This window comes from Rhipicephalus sanguineus, chromosome 10 (genome assembly GCF_013339695.2).
Source record: "Rhipicephalus sanguineus isolate Rsan-2018 chromosome 10, BIME_Rsan_1.4, whole genome shotgun sequence".
Taxonomy (NCBI): Eukaryota; Metazoa; Arthropoda; class Arachnida; order Ixodida; family Ixodidae; genus Rhipicephalus; species Rhipicephalus sanguineus.
Window position 1 is genome coordinate 26,300,486 of NC_051185.1, and position 14,803 is coordinate 26,315,288.

The window sequence follows — 14,803 nt, forward strand, 5'->3', positions numbered from 1 at the left end:
GCCCTTTTACCTGCAGGGAGAGCATACGATGCGAGGGGGGGGGGGTGTTGTCGATTTGAACTTTATACGCAGCATGATGCCGACGCCGACGGCAAAAACCCATTGAAAGTGTCCATATAATTGCTATCGCAATAAAATACTTGGAGGACGCTTGAGCTACACCTTCAAAAGTACAATGCGATTGCGTAATCGGACCCTGTTCGCATCGCCTTCCCTATGACTACCCTGGCTTGCTTCTCGGTGGACACCTAAACCATGCCGCAAGCAAAGGAACATCTGCGCGCCTGTAAATTGGCCCATTGAAACTATCCTATAATGGCTACTACAACTACAGCAGCGTAGTGCCAGTTACGACATAATTCTTCCGACACTACGCGTGTGCAGGCAACACATGCACCTGTGACGCTGCACGCGTTGTTGATGCTGTTTGTAATAAGGATAATTAATTATGCCTTCGTGCGTTGTAATCGGTGCGTCTTTAAGCAAACCAGTCGTTCCGCAATTCACGTTTTGAGGCCTGGCGTGATTTTACGCTTCCCCGTGCATTATTACTTGTGTTGATGCCACCGCTTGCACTACATATAATTCACATAGCGTTTTTATTGCGATAGCATTTATATGGACACTCTCGGCTGATTTTTGCCGTCGCCGTCGCCGTCATGCCCCGGATATGTATATGTATGTATATATAAAAGAAATAAAAATAATTCAGAAGAAAAAAACCCGAAGCGCCCGACCGCGGTTTCGAACCGGCGACCCCTCGCTCCGTAGCTTGCTGCCTTAGACAATTACGCCATGCCTTTTTTTTCCCTTTAATTCATGGAAATCTTTTTCTTTATTGCCTCATTCGGTCTCCTGGATACTAGCGGCGGAATACAAACGAACGTTGCGCAGGTAAAGTATAACCATCTAAGCACACGCGCGCCCACGAAAAAGAATTCTTCCTCTTGTTTTTCGAGTGCCTTGATGATGATAGTAATGCAGGCAAAACCCCATATAGCATAGCCAACTGTAGCATGCGGCGCTCGCTCCACTCCGGCGCGTGCTTTAGCTTGATAGAAGTAAAGAAGAAGTAAGAAGGCCAAATAAGTGCGTTTGCGCTGTAATTTTAGCCTCGGGAAAATGAACCAACTAGAGCCAAATGAAGTTTTGTCTTAGTGACCAGAATCGATGCCCGCAGGGAACGTGAGCCGTGGCCTCACGTGCCACTGCCAACCGCCTTCTTTATTTTCTTCTCTTGAGGTCGCGCGCTCTGCGGTTTTGTTTGCCGCCCAAACGAAGGATCTGCAGGGCCTTGAGACAACGCGAGCGCAAGAGTCCGAGAGTGGCTTGCGCTTTGCGCAATGCGTCCTGGCGACTCGCAAATTTCTTGGGTCCCCGATTTCAAAACTGTATAGTGTTTCGCCGGACTTGGGATGTGCACCTTCAGCTTGTACTTTGACGTACAGGGCGTGGTCGAACGTGCTCGCGCGATTACCTCTTGAGGGGGAGTTTTGTACGTCTTGTGCTTTCACATCAAAGTTTGCGTTGAAGCTATAGACCACACTAAGGTTACATTGCCCGCTGCAGCGGCCGCGTTTGCGAAAGGAGGGATCTGCTAGCTATGAGAGCCAAAGTAAGGGCTAGTTGAAGTAACAACTGAGACAGTTAGCGCTCTAGCTGCTTTTAGCTGCTTGCCATTCTTCCAGTGACATTCCAATTTATTGCTATCGCATTCATTGCTTCGCCCTTCAGGCGAAAGTGTGACTTTTTTTTCTGAAGCAATTTTGAGCACGGGCTTCACTCTGTGGTAGAACACCTGCTTCCCACGCGGAAGTCCCGAGTTCGATCCCTACTCTCATACCTTCTCCTTTTCATAGCAACCTTGGTTGGGGGGGGGGGGGTGCCGCCGTCTGAGATCGGGGAAGGGAAGTACTGCATCATAATACTAGCGAGCGCCGAGAGGGAGCGCTTCAGCAGCTCCAGCATAGGTTTCCGCTTTTGGTGAAGCCACAGACACCCCACGAGTACCAGGAGGAAGTGAAACGTCTTCCCGCGTTGACGGCTCAATCTAGGAACTCTGCCTCGCGCGTTCCTGAAGTTCTGTGTAGTATCCGCATAAGCGCACCTTGGCGTTTCTCTCGTCAAGCGACGACAATTTGAATGTGTGCATATCGAGTATCAGTGCTTATTATGTGCTTGCTGATGCCATCTTTGGTCCAGGTTCACCATTTGTTGGGCGCTGCTAACTGCTTTTCTTACTACAAGGGCTAAATCATGGCCATGGACGTTAGTCGTCGTGATGAAGATGTGCCACGAGGCGTCAAAGGGGGTACATCCACGTCAAACGTGGATTTACCCCCGAAACGTGGATGTACCAAACAACAATATATATTGTACAAGCTCTTACCTATCAATGCACAATAAAAATCAACTTCTTTGAAGACGCGGTTTGCTATCGTGTTATACCCATTCCTATGACGGAGTGATCAAACATGTTTTTCTCTTCGCACCGCCTACACAAACATCGAAGTTCCAAACCAAGCTTTGGTCCCGCAAATGCAACTAATTCATCCGTGCTGCAATTAAGACTTTCTTCTGAAAACACCGAAAATAGCTGCCAGTCTTAGCCCGAGGCGACTGCCATATTTCACGGTACTTATTGCGGCTGTATAATCTACTGCATACGTAGTATTCCTTAATGGTTATATTGCAAATGTATTTGTTTTATGCTGCATTTTATGAAATCATGCACTTCTCAATCACCTGTGATTTGTATCGCGTAATCATCACTGCTGTTCTTGAAATATTTACATTGATATTGCTCCCAAACTTCCCTGTGTAATATATTCGTAATAAGATTTGCGGAACTTAAATATGAGAAAAATATTCAGGCCTTTTTTTTCTAGAAGCCTTATTAGGCGACTGCGTTCCGATTTCTGGCAATACGGAATCGTTGATTTTTGTCACCACGTAACAGCAGTTCTTTAAAGCACGCATACCGCCGCACTATCGTGGCCCATCGAGCCACGACGGTGCGGCGGTATGCGTGCTTAAACGAAGTGCTATTCGCATTTATCTGCACCTCCTGCAGCGGCATCCGGGCGAAAAGGAAAAAGCACTAGCAGCAGTGATAACGAATGCTTTGTTCCTCGTCGTGTTTCAAAGGGTAAGGCGCGAGAAGTAGATCTATACGCGATAACGGTAAACGCCATTGCGTTATCTGTCGCTGTTGCTATGTGAGCTGAAGTGTATGGGACGACCGAGTAGCGATAGGCCAGATACAGCCAGTCCGCTCTTGTGCCCGAGCGAAGTAGTCGCGTCTGAATTCACATCGCCATGCCGGATCTCAGACGAGTGTACCGTTTTTGCGACCATGCCATCACAGGCGTCAACTGGCGACCGACTCGCTTTGTCGACGAGGTGCACAGTTCACGTGTGTGTGGCCTCTGTCGCATGATTCCAAAGAGAACTGTGCTGTTGCCATGTGACCACGCTCTTTGCCATTCGTGCCACGCAGCCAGTCTCCAAGGCTGCGGTGGGCGGTGTCCCTTGGATCAAGAGCCGTTCGAGGAAAGTGAATGTACCAGTTGTGATTTTCCTACAAGAAAAGCGGACGCCTTGAAGGTGAGAAAACGGTTCCTGTTGTTCTTATTTATAGACCTAACACTCCTACGTATTAATAGGTATAATTGGGTAATGCTGCCAATTTCAATATAGTCAAACTCGTTAATAACCATAACGAGTTGCTTCATTTGGTTCGTCATTGAAGAGAGCATGAAAAAAGAAAACGTTATTGCTCTAGCAGGTCGTGAATATTTCATGAGAGACACAATGCTTTATATTTTAGTGCCAGACAGGGAGAGGTAAACAAGTAATAAATAGATCGCGGTCATGGCAAATCAGCTCTTTTCAAATCTCATTCTTGGAGATCACGAACGAGCACTCTTCTGCGCACATGCGAATGTTAAAACCCACAAAATTTAATGTTTACTAACGTGAGAGCCTTATATGTCTCACGCGAACGTGACGTTCAAAGAAAAGAGCGGCTGTGCTCGGACCGAAGAATTAGTCCGTCAAGCGACGCTGGCGTTCCAAACGTGCAGCCTGCACAGCTTACGTGTGTCAACATGGCCTCCGAGATTAGCCGGCCAATCTCGGAGGCCATGGTGTCAAACATGAAACTTGCTTGAAGGCAACGCTAAATATGAGACACTAAGGGACGCCGACGCGAGACTTGAGACGACTTCGGGGCGGTCCCTTAAATTGCTTAGCATTTAACAGCCACACCGGATGCATTGCATAAATGACCTTGTGAGTCCTTGTTAACGTGACATTGCGTAAGCCCTGCTATGTTTTTTTTTCTGTTAGGTCAGCTGTACGCTCGTCACAAACCATTTAAAGGAATAATTGTTACCACTTTCTCTAAGACTTCCGCCGTATATTACTCCATCCGCCATCCTATGGTTGGAGCTGGCATGATTTTTTCCGCTCTTATGGGGGTAATGGGAAGCTATACAAGGCGCAGGGAAAACACACATATACACATCACTCTTGCATATTGCCACAAAATCAGATAATCGGTCCTGCCGGTCGTGCGCCAACCCGATATCGAAAACCAGTTATCCAGTTTCATGGCAATCAATTATTCTATAAAGCCGGGTTGGATTATCAATTTCAAAGGAATTCAAGTATTGTAACTGTACGTTTTGTTTAGGTAACTGCCTACGAAAGAACTCCTGTAGGCACACGCAAACCACAATGAATATAGCATAAAAAATATCACGTTGTTTATTACACGTCTTAGTATATCTCGACAGAACTGCACTTGTGTTACCTTTTACGCTTCGCTTATAAACTAGTTAGCTAGTAAGCTTTATGACCAATATCCTTCTCAGAAAATTGTCTGGGGAGTTATATCTTCGGTTTCGGCGTGGTCTTCTGCACTGATAAGGGATATTCAAATACGTCAAGTAACAATTCCCGAATCCTTTCGCAAACGCTCCCAAGGCAAAAAAAAGCCGTTCTTCGTCGTCCAAGATGCAGGGGCGAGTGTTTTAAACTGAGTGACGCTACATACAACAGGTGGAAGATAAAAAGTCAAGTCAGCTGCGAGTCAAAACACAGGTTGGTTTTTCTTCGTGTGCTTGGTAAGTGGTACTCCCTTGAATCGATTGCTGCTCGTCAATACAACTTTCGGTCAAGGTGACCACAACATAGCAAATAGAGTGGCTGCAAATAGAGTGGCTGGAACAAAGACAGAGATAGAAACAGCAATAAAGCTTTTAATTTTTTAGAGGTTCAAAGTCTAGCATCAGTCAAGCGACATAGCTGCAAAGCTGTATAAGTGAAGCCTGATAAAGATAATTATGGAAACCAAACTGAATTTGCCCTTCGGCCACTTCTCCGTTGGTGGCTGTATTGTAAGCACTCAGGCAGGGGCGTAGTCAAGGCTGGGGGGTGGGGTTCAAATCCCCCCCTGAAATTTTTCGTTTCCGCATGTGTACATACACAAACGCACGCACGCACGAACGTACATTAAGTAAGTAAGAGCACGTCGCTTCTTTTTGAGTGTCATCTCAGCTGCTCCATTTCGTGGCAGAAAGAGCTAAATTTTATTGTAGTGAATATATCCGTGCGCATTCCCAGGAGATATGTTATTCTAATATACTTCAAATAATAAGGTCGATTGCATTTTTGGCACGAAATGATTACGTGGATCTCACAATATGACATTGTACTCGTCTTGTTTCTCCTTTTTCAATCAAGGTTTATTGCTGGAACGAAGCTCATGGATGCAAGTACCAGGGCGCCATGGAAGACATGCTGCGACACTTCGAGAACGAGTGCACACTACACTCAGTGGAATGTTTGCGATGCGGTGAAGCAGTCCTGCACAGGGAACTGACAACGCACTACGTGGCTGGATGCAGTTTCGGTGTTTCATCAGCACGCAGAGAAAGCACGTCGTCGGAATCTAGAGAACTGACACTTCAAGACGTCAGCAATGCTCTCGCAGAAGTAAAGACGCTGTTGAGGAACCAGAACCATGACCAGGTCCTTCCTGAGATTCAGAGTCAAGTGAACATGCTGACAGAACAGTTTCGAAACCAGGAATCCAGGTTGGCCGAAATCACAGGCGGGTTTCGATCATCTTTGAATGCAGAGATGCCTGAGCACGCGGCCACGACTTCCTCGACTGTCTTGCAGGAATCAGCTTCTTGGCAAAATGCAGTGGATGAAGCCAGCACGTCAACGTCGTCACTATCTTGCACGCAGGAATTGTTGATGGATCCAATGCCTGAAATCTTCTCGGACCTGTTACCTCGTGTTCTGGAGGGGATGCAGAAAACTTCAACGCAAGACTACCCTCGGCATTTCATTGATTATCTTGGCCCTCCCAACGGTGCGTGTCACTTAACGTTGACCAGGCCGCTGTCTACGACTCGTAAATGGAGAGAAGTGCTAGGGACGGTGACGTATGTTGTAACTCTTGACAACTGTGTGTTTTCATCGTGGGCATGGATAAATCTGCTTTGTAATAGCTTAATATTGCACACGAGGGATGCGTACTTTACTGTTTGCGTATGGGACTACGCCTCTTTTTATTTCTTTGGTCATACACTCCGTGTCATAATTGATTTTGTTGGGGAGGCGTACGGCACTCGCTGTTTGTCGCCTTATTTCGATGTCAGTGCGTACAACAGGGAACGAGGGGAAGCACTTCCGTTTAGTCCTCAAGATTTGCGTTGCAGTTACGGGAATGTTGGACACTCACGCGTACATTTTTCCGGCCTATTCACAATAACGCGTAAACAATTAGAACGCTCTGGTTTCTTGCGTCACGGAAGGGTGGAGTTGAAAATCCAGCTCTCACGCAAACAAAACACGCTGGTGAGCCACTTGGCGTCCTAGAATAGCATGTCAGTAGGCGTTTCTTTATAGTTATCTTTTTTATACTATGTAACAGTCCGTGCCGCAGCTCAAATAAAGAAATCAAGCACTGAGCTCAGGAGCCCGGTGCCGCCGCTATCGCCACCACCACCTCCGCCACTGCTGCGACAATCGAAGTCGCGGCGGAAGGAGCTAGATACAAGAGGGACAAGAGTTCCCGGTCGCGTACCGAGAGGTGCTTTAGCGTTACAGGAAGGACCGAAAGAAATATCTGAAACCCCTTGCGCGGTTGGACAGGTCCCAGGCGGTCAACTTGAGGTGGCTGCCAACGGGCACTTTCACCAACCCCTACCACCTGCACCGCCTGTGGCCACGCTACACCGGTCGCCTTGCTGGCCGTGGCGCGAGCACGAACAGGCTGATGTGACCCACATGCTCTGGCAGTGCAATAGAAACCAATAAGATAGGCCAAGAGGAAGGAGGAAGATTGTATCAGGACCTTATGAAGCGGGGCGCCTCTGAACTATGACAAGCCTTCCTCAGCGAGGTCCCAGAAGGCCAGGAGTGGTCGTCCAGAGGTCCAAGGCCGTCGCCGCGGACCTCAGATGATGTTTCTCGAACAGTGGTTTCCTGGCAGCCTAGACCCGGGCACAAGTAACAGCCGTTGGACAAATAAAGTTTATTAGACTCAACTCCCGAGAGCTGAGTGTATAATACTACGTACTCTTATATTCTCTTTACCACTTCTCGAGCGCGCGTGACGTGAACTTCACGAAAGTTCATGTCGTGTTGCCAAACCTTACATGAGACTCTCTCAAGTAGGAATGCCGAGATCAGCGGGGCATCCTAATCATGGTTTTTTTTTTTCCTTATCAGCTGACCCTGCTGGTCACTATGCTTCGCCTTTTTTTTTTGAGCAGCACACGGGCCGCTAACATGAGTAGATGACCCGGGTAACCAGCCGGAACCAGGCGGGAAGCCTGAGCAATGAAAGAAATCTGTGTCGAATGGAAACGTGACTTCAGCAGAGAATTTCCTGATCAAGACGCGCGATAATGCCCCGTTTTACGAGCTTGTTGGGATAGGAGGAGTACGGGAGCAACAGTTTGCTGACGCTTGGCTCATACAACCAGCAAACATGTCCTTCACTGAAATGGAGCTTAAGGTCAAGAAACTTAGGAGATTTATCCGCTGGAAGTTCGTGCGTTAACTGAAGTGGCTTAAGACAGTCTCTAAAAAGGCCCAAAACACGTGAAACAGACGCTTGAAAGTTAGAGGCGCCAGCATTGATAATAATGATAAACATCAACGTACCTAAAAATGCGTTAAATATTCGCCCCGTCTAACGGTTCACTCAAAATGTGATCGTAGATGGCTACACATATTGCTTAAAAGACACGCGATTCATGACCCAGTGCAAATCCCGTTCTCATGAATGAAGGTGCTACGCCTGCCATGTTATGAATCTTGATGTCAAATGGATGGATGGATGCGAAACTTTATTGTAAGTCCTGAGGTGCACGACTAAACGCGCAGCGGGCCGCTCCCACGTTGGGACAGTCAGGCCAAGCCCGACCGCCGCATCGTGGGCCCTCTGGACAGCCCATAGTTGAGCCCGGACATCGGGGCTCTTGATAGCGCATAGCCACTTGTCTTCATTGGATTGGTCCGTGCCCCGTAACGAGGGGCAACGCCAGAGCATGTGGTCTAGGCTAGCGAATTCGTTGCAGTGCCTGCAGGAGCTATTGGGATAAATGTCGGGATAAATTTCATGTAATAAAGCCGGGCTGGGATACGAACCCGTCTGCAGTAACCTGAGAGTCAATGCCTGCGCTCGATTTAATTTCTTGTTAGGAAGGGGAAAGTCTCTTCTGCCGAGATAGAAGTGCTGCGTAATTTCGTTGTACGTGGTCGGATGATCTCTGTTCTCCACAACTGCGGGCCGGCGAGGGAGTTCTATGAGCTTTCGCTGGAAATTAAACTTCCAGGCTTAGGTTCTGGTGTTGTATGCTGTCGAAAAGTGCAAGAACACATAGCTATATGTTAAAGACCTAGAGCTCCGCAAAAAAAAAGGGACCACAGTTGGGCACACACGCGAGCTCTTAAGGAAAATTGCAATCATCATATAGAAACCACGCTGAGGAACGTTGCTGTGCTAGAAACAAGACAATCAGCTGCTCAAAAGTATTTGGCAAATAAAGGCAAAAAAAGCGAGCAAGATACAGTTGCCACGATTTAATCCGAAATTCGGGTGGCTTATAGTGTATCGCTAAACTCGCTACAGGCCCCGCCGGGCGTATGACCGCTGCTCGCACCATTTGTACGAGGCGCAATATTCAGCTCAAAAGTGCTGACACGTTCTGCACAGCTGTGGCCGAAGATTCCTGTCGTTCACCATGCAGTCACTGTGACAATGTCCGTCGACACTGAGGCTCGGTTCACAGAGGTAACAACGGAACCATGCATGCATTCACTGTAAACGCATAGGCTACGAAAGCTCTTGAGTTTTGTGAACGTGCTTGTCACCACGTGATTAAGCATGGCGGTGCCCACGAAATCACCGTGAGGAAAAACAGTTACAGATAAGTTATCGATGGGTTTCAGTACAGCACAGTGATGCTATAACCATCATGCCACGGTCACGTACACGTTCATCATTTGTCAAAGCCAGCATTCCAAACTCGTTATGTGTTTACGTCACGCGACCATCCGTCACACGCTTACCTCGTGAAAGCTAGCGCTTTGTAGCGCACAGCTAGACTGGCGTTGTCGTTGGGATTACCCTACATAGCTTGCATCACTGGGACGTGATAGCTCCTAGACGGGAGACGTTTGCCTGTAATGCTATAGCGTTAATGATTCTCATTACCAGATTAAACGTCAACCCACGCGTAATCCGTTTTGCGTAGTAACTACAGATTCTATTAAAATGTAATATGTTTCTTACATCCATATTGCCCCATGTAATACGCAAATAGAAACACGCGAGAAGTGCCAATAACACGACGATGTTTTCTCAGAGATTTTTCCTAGATGCCTTGCTAGATGAATCGTTAAAATATTTGACGTCATGAAAAGTAAAATCGCGAGAAGTGAGCCTCGTGTTATACGCGATAACGAAAAAACAGGCTTCTGTTATCTTCCCTGGTTGCTATCACAACCAAAGTGTATGAAACCACCGAGTAGCAATAGACCATACACAGCCTGTCCGATCTAGTGCGCGAGTGAAGGATTCACGCCTGAATGGAAACCGTAATGCCGAATCTCTCATGCCGAATCTCTGACGACCAGCTCTCGCAATCGGCTTTTAGGTTGCGGGGGATCTGCCAGCATTTTTACAGGACAGCTGTCATGGCCGCCGTTTTTCTGTTTCGCGAGGCAGACGAGAAACAATCGTCATCATGCCGACGCGCCCTCTCTTCGTCATTTGATTCCTTCTTCTGCTCGCTACACGAACACGAGCGCCGGGCGCGCGCTCTCCCGCTGCGCCGATTTGTCCGGCGTGGGATCCACTTGGATGGGCGGGATAAGGAGAACAGAGGGAGAGAAAGAAACAGATCGAGAGAGAAAGAAATAAATAGAAAGAAACATAGACAAAAAAGGGATTTTAAATAATAAAGTTACTTGGCACCCTGGTTGACAAGCCATACCCAATCGATACCTAGCCAATACTCGTGATTTACAATGTCGGGAAGTGAACACATCGTGCGTGTGCCTGGTCAAACCAGGACCAGCCGAGTGGCGACCCGATCTGCTATGCCCAGCCTTGCGCGACTATGTGCAAGCGGCACAAATTTTAAATGCGTAGCATTTTTAGCGAACCAATAGCACTTTGAGCATTCCTGTCTATCTAGATATCTATCTATCTAGCCGCCTACATCTGGGTCATCTCGTGATTGCCTCCTTAACTTAGTGTCCACCGAAATTGGCCTAGGAGGGTATCAAGAACATGACTGTCTGGTCATGACATAAGGCGTAAATTTTGTGGTGTACGTCATGAAACGCTTTTTTCCGGCCACGTGTGGCACATACCCTCATAATACGGGCTTCCGTATGCGCCACACGTGATTCACAGGAACGGCGAGAACACCCAGGAACGACCAAGGGAGAACTACCCAGGAACGGCGAGAACAGACAATGTTAATTTAAATGCGATAGCGTTAAGAAAAACCGGCATCTCGAGCGTTGACCTGATGAGTGCAAATAATGAAAATCAGTATCCCAACAGGAATCGAACCCAGGCATTCTAACACATATCCACGCAAAGGCCAGTGGAGCCCTGGACTGAGGACCTCACTCACTTGCCCAGAAACGTTATATAGGCAATAACTGTGTTTACTACTACTACACGTCAGGTCTTGAAACTATTTCGGAAAAAGACCCTATGCAGGCGTCATGTTGGTTCAACGTCAATTGCGGTTGTAGTTATGGCTGTATAAATTTATAAGAATGTAATAAATATTACATATGTACTACAATGGAAACGCCATGTTGGGTTAACGTCATATGAGATTCTAGTGTTGATTCCGCTTTTTGATTAGAGTCTAATAAACATATCTACTCCTATGACATTATGCGATACTCAAGCGTTGCTCGACCCCGAAACAATACGCTAACGAATGTTACGTATGATATTCACATCATCGCACTACAGCGTGCATTTGGTTTTGATAAAACTGACGGTTGGGCTCTAACGTGAGTGCTTACGTTACCATTTGTGTTAGTAAATAGTAACTTACGTCACCACAAGGTACCATTTAAACGCCACTTTATTCAACGTGCCTGGAAAGCCCACGATGTGCACCCAACTACTCTCTTCAGAAAAAATACGTCCATCCACCTCGTGACGCTTGTCTCTAAGTTAAAAAATGCAGCATAGACAGCTACTCGGTGACTTCTTCGCATGAAACCGATTCACACAATGCGTGGAATCTGCCGAATTTTGACGCGATAGCGTGAAAGAGCTCGTTTCGCAGAAATTGCGGCGTCGGTGTCGGCGTCGTTGGTTCTGAGAGAGAAATCAACGTTGCCCATTACCGAAAAATCGAGAAAGATACAGACAAAATAAATAATAGTCTTCAGTTCGAGTGAGATTCGAACCCAGGCCTCCTTCGTGGAAAGCAGGAGTTCTACCAAAGAGCCACGCCATTGCTTGAAACGGCTTCGGAAAAAAGCACTATATGAATATCATGTAGTGGGAGGAGTCTCCTTAACGCATTTAATAATTGCGCGGCTGAAGCATAGAATCGAGTCAGACGTCCAAGCATGTGAATTGGGCAACGAGTGGATGTTTTAAAGGCCTACCCATTAGAAAGCATTCACACATATTTAATCATGATCATGAGCAGAAGCATCAACAAAGGCAGCAGCTGCGTGGGTTCGCGTGTAGCTTTACGGACGCGTTCTGGGGCCTTCGCTGATTCGCAAAAGGAAGAATTATGGCGTAGTGGGCACTGCGCAACTGTGCTTGCAGTAGGTATTCTAGGATAGTTTAAAACGGCCAATGTTGCGCGCACAAATGTTCGCTTTTTAGCGGCACGGTTGAGGCGCACACCGAGAACCCAAGCGAGGCTAGCAATTGAGAAGGCGTTGCGCATGGGGCCCGATTACGCTATAACGTTGTCCTGTTGAACGCGAAGCTCAAGCGTCCTCCAACGTTTTCTTTCCTTTCTCTGCGTCTCAGTGCGCTTGCCGTTCGCAATATGATCATGAGAAACGTCGACATAGGTTAATTCGGGATTGGCGCATAGCGCCAAAGTTTTCGCCGGAAAGTGTTGTAGCGATCGCCACTAGGCACCGATGCGGTCGGCAACGATGTAGTGGCTTCTGTGCGTGCATTAGATACCCAATATCTCGATTTCAATTTTATTACCTATGCTGAAGCTATGTCTTCTTATTAGTCTACATTAACCTCGGATAAAATCAAGTGACTTGAGAACAGTCAGAGGAACTCTTTAAGCCACGCCAGCTGATCTAGGTTATCTAGAGCAACACAATAGCGGTTTGGACACGTGAAACTCTAGAACATAGTCAATTCAGATTTCATAGGTGGAGACTCCTATCTCTGGAGGTAAGCAATCGTCGATTTTTGTTGTGCGACAGTTGCTTAGCGAGATTTAATAGAGGCAAGAAAGCCCCTTATAAAATCTTAAGAGTCCTTCGAACTGCTTCTGATAAGGGAAAACCAGCGAAGCTCTGGAAGCATTCAGACGGCGTCCCACGTGCGTTTGGCTTCACTTGCGCGATCGTCGTCAGCGGCATCAGTCGACGGCGACGCGCACACTCGCGCTTCTGGGTGCGCCGACGTTCCTCGTACTGCCGCTGCTCGTCTTGGAACGACAGGCGTCCGACCCATGGCGAGTTTTAAAAAGCGACAAAACACCTCAGTAGCGCAATCTCTTACGTCACAATCCAACCGACAAACGCGATTGCTTGACGAGACGTATTGGAGAAAGACTATGACGTCTTATTAAAGACGACTACGCCAATCGCTGCGCACGTATAACGCGTGCGCGCTCACGTGGCTGCCAGTGTGGGCTACGTCATGTAATCAAGAAGAAAAACGGAAATCGACTTTCGAATTACACAGCGAAAATCGCGGTGTAATGCACACTTTTTGCCGCGCTAAGTTAAAAAAACACCGTCAAGGTGGCACTTCATACAACGCCACGAGATGGCGCGACGTGTCTGTCTGAGTAAGATGTCGCGAAGTGTGCGTAGCCTCACCCCCCCCCCCCCCCTCCACTTCCGGGCGCTAGATGGTGACACCGTTTGTTCAGGTGAGCACCGTATTGGGCAGAAGTCTTTGACGCAGGCGCCGCTTCGTCTTAAGGTGACGTGCAAACATGATTATGAACACGCGCACGAAATTGCGGAGACAAAACGAACTCAGACGATGTATTCAAGGCGTCTGCCATAGCGCACGTTGGCGTGTTCCGAAACAACATGGTGGTTCTGAAGGAGTCATCGCCACTCTACATCTTGCCTACATGTACTCTTTGATCCTAGCACTAGAGAGCTTCACTGTAGCAAAAGATCTCGGATCATTCTGCGGTGACTAATTCGTAGCTGTTGTCGTGGCGTCGCGGGATTTATGAGCACTGATAATGGATGCATTGTTCCTTCCTGTGTGGGAAGCCCTAAGTTCAAGAAGGGGATATGTCAACAAGTAAGTGACAATGGCAACATTGCCTCCTCTTATTCATCCTTCTTTCTGTGACAACCGACGTGTGTTGTAGCGCCGAGGAGCGATACTGCTCGTAAGAAAGGGTAGATAGTCCGCTCTTGTGTTCCAGTAAAGGATTTGCGTCTGTATTCACGCCACCATGATTAATCTCCGACGAGTGCACCGCTTTCGCGACCACGCCATCGCAGGCGTCAACTGGCGACCGACTAATTTTGTCGACGATGTACACAGTTCGCGCGTGTGTAGCCTTATCGCGTGATTCCGAAGAGGACTGTGCTGTTGCCATGCCCACACGTTCTATGCCAATTGTGCCTCGTAGCCAACTCTCAAGGATGCGGGGGGCGTTTTCGTTGGGATCAAGAGCCGTTCGAGGAAGATGAATGTGGCAGCTATGACTTTCCTAGCAGAAAAGCGATGGCCTTGAAGGTGAGAAAACAGTTTTATTCGTCATTTAGGGCAAAAATTACGGCAGCATCGCACTGGTGGTGCCAAGCCTGAAGGAATGGTAGCGGAGCTGGGTGGCCTGCCTTGTTTCTCTTTTACAGCGAAAGCTGTCATGAGATCACAAGGGCCGTTTTTGGCGCCGTAGTTGTCCGCCGCCGCCGTCGCGGTGTCCGTAACCGCTATCGCGCGAAATAGGAAATAATTTTCAAGGATGGAACGGCGTTCGAACCTGGGCCCTCTGCGTGGGAGCCCAGATATTCTACCTCAGAGCCATGCCGGTGCTTGAAACCGCTTTGCAAA

The 14,803-nt window shown here is 47.7% G+C and overlaps 1 protein-coding gene across 3 annotated transcripts in view; it reads left to right on the forward strand.

The window, feature by feature from the left end:
* Nucleotides 1–14,803, forward strand: part of LOC119407287 (TNF receptor-associated factor 3) — a 49,053-nt gene that overhangs the window by 10,331 nt on the left and 23,919 nt on the right. Inside the window, exon 2 of one of the 3 annotated variants that reach the window (XM_049419610.1) lies at nucleotides 3,403–3,606. In XM_049419610.1, the coding sequence (XP_049275567.1) occupies nucleotides 3,403–3,606 (204 nt within the window). Of the gene's footprint in view, nucleotides 1–3,231; nucleotides 3,607–14,803 lie in introns of those variants that run through there. The other 2 variants (XM_037674186.2, XM_037674185.2) reach the window with 2 other exon arrangements.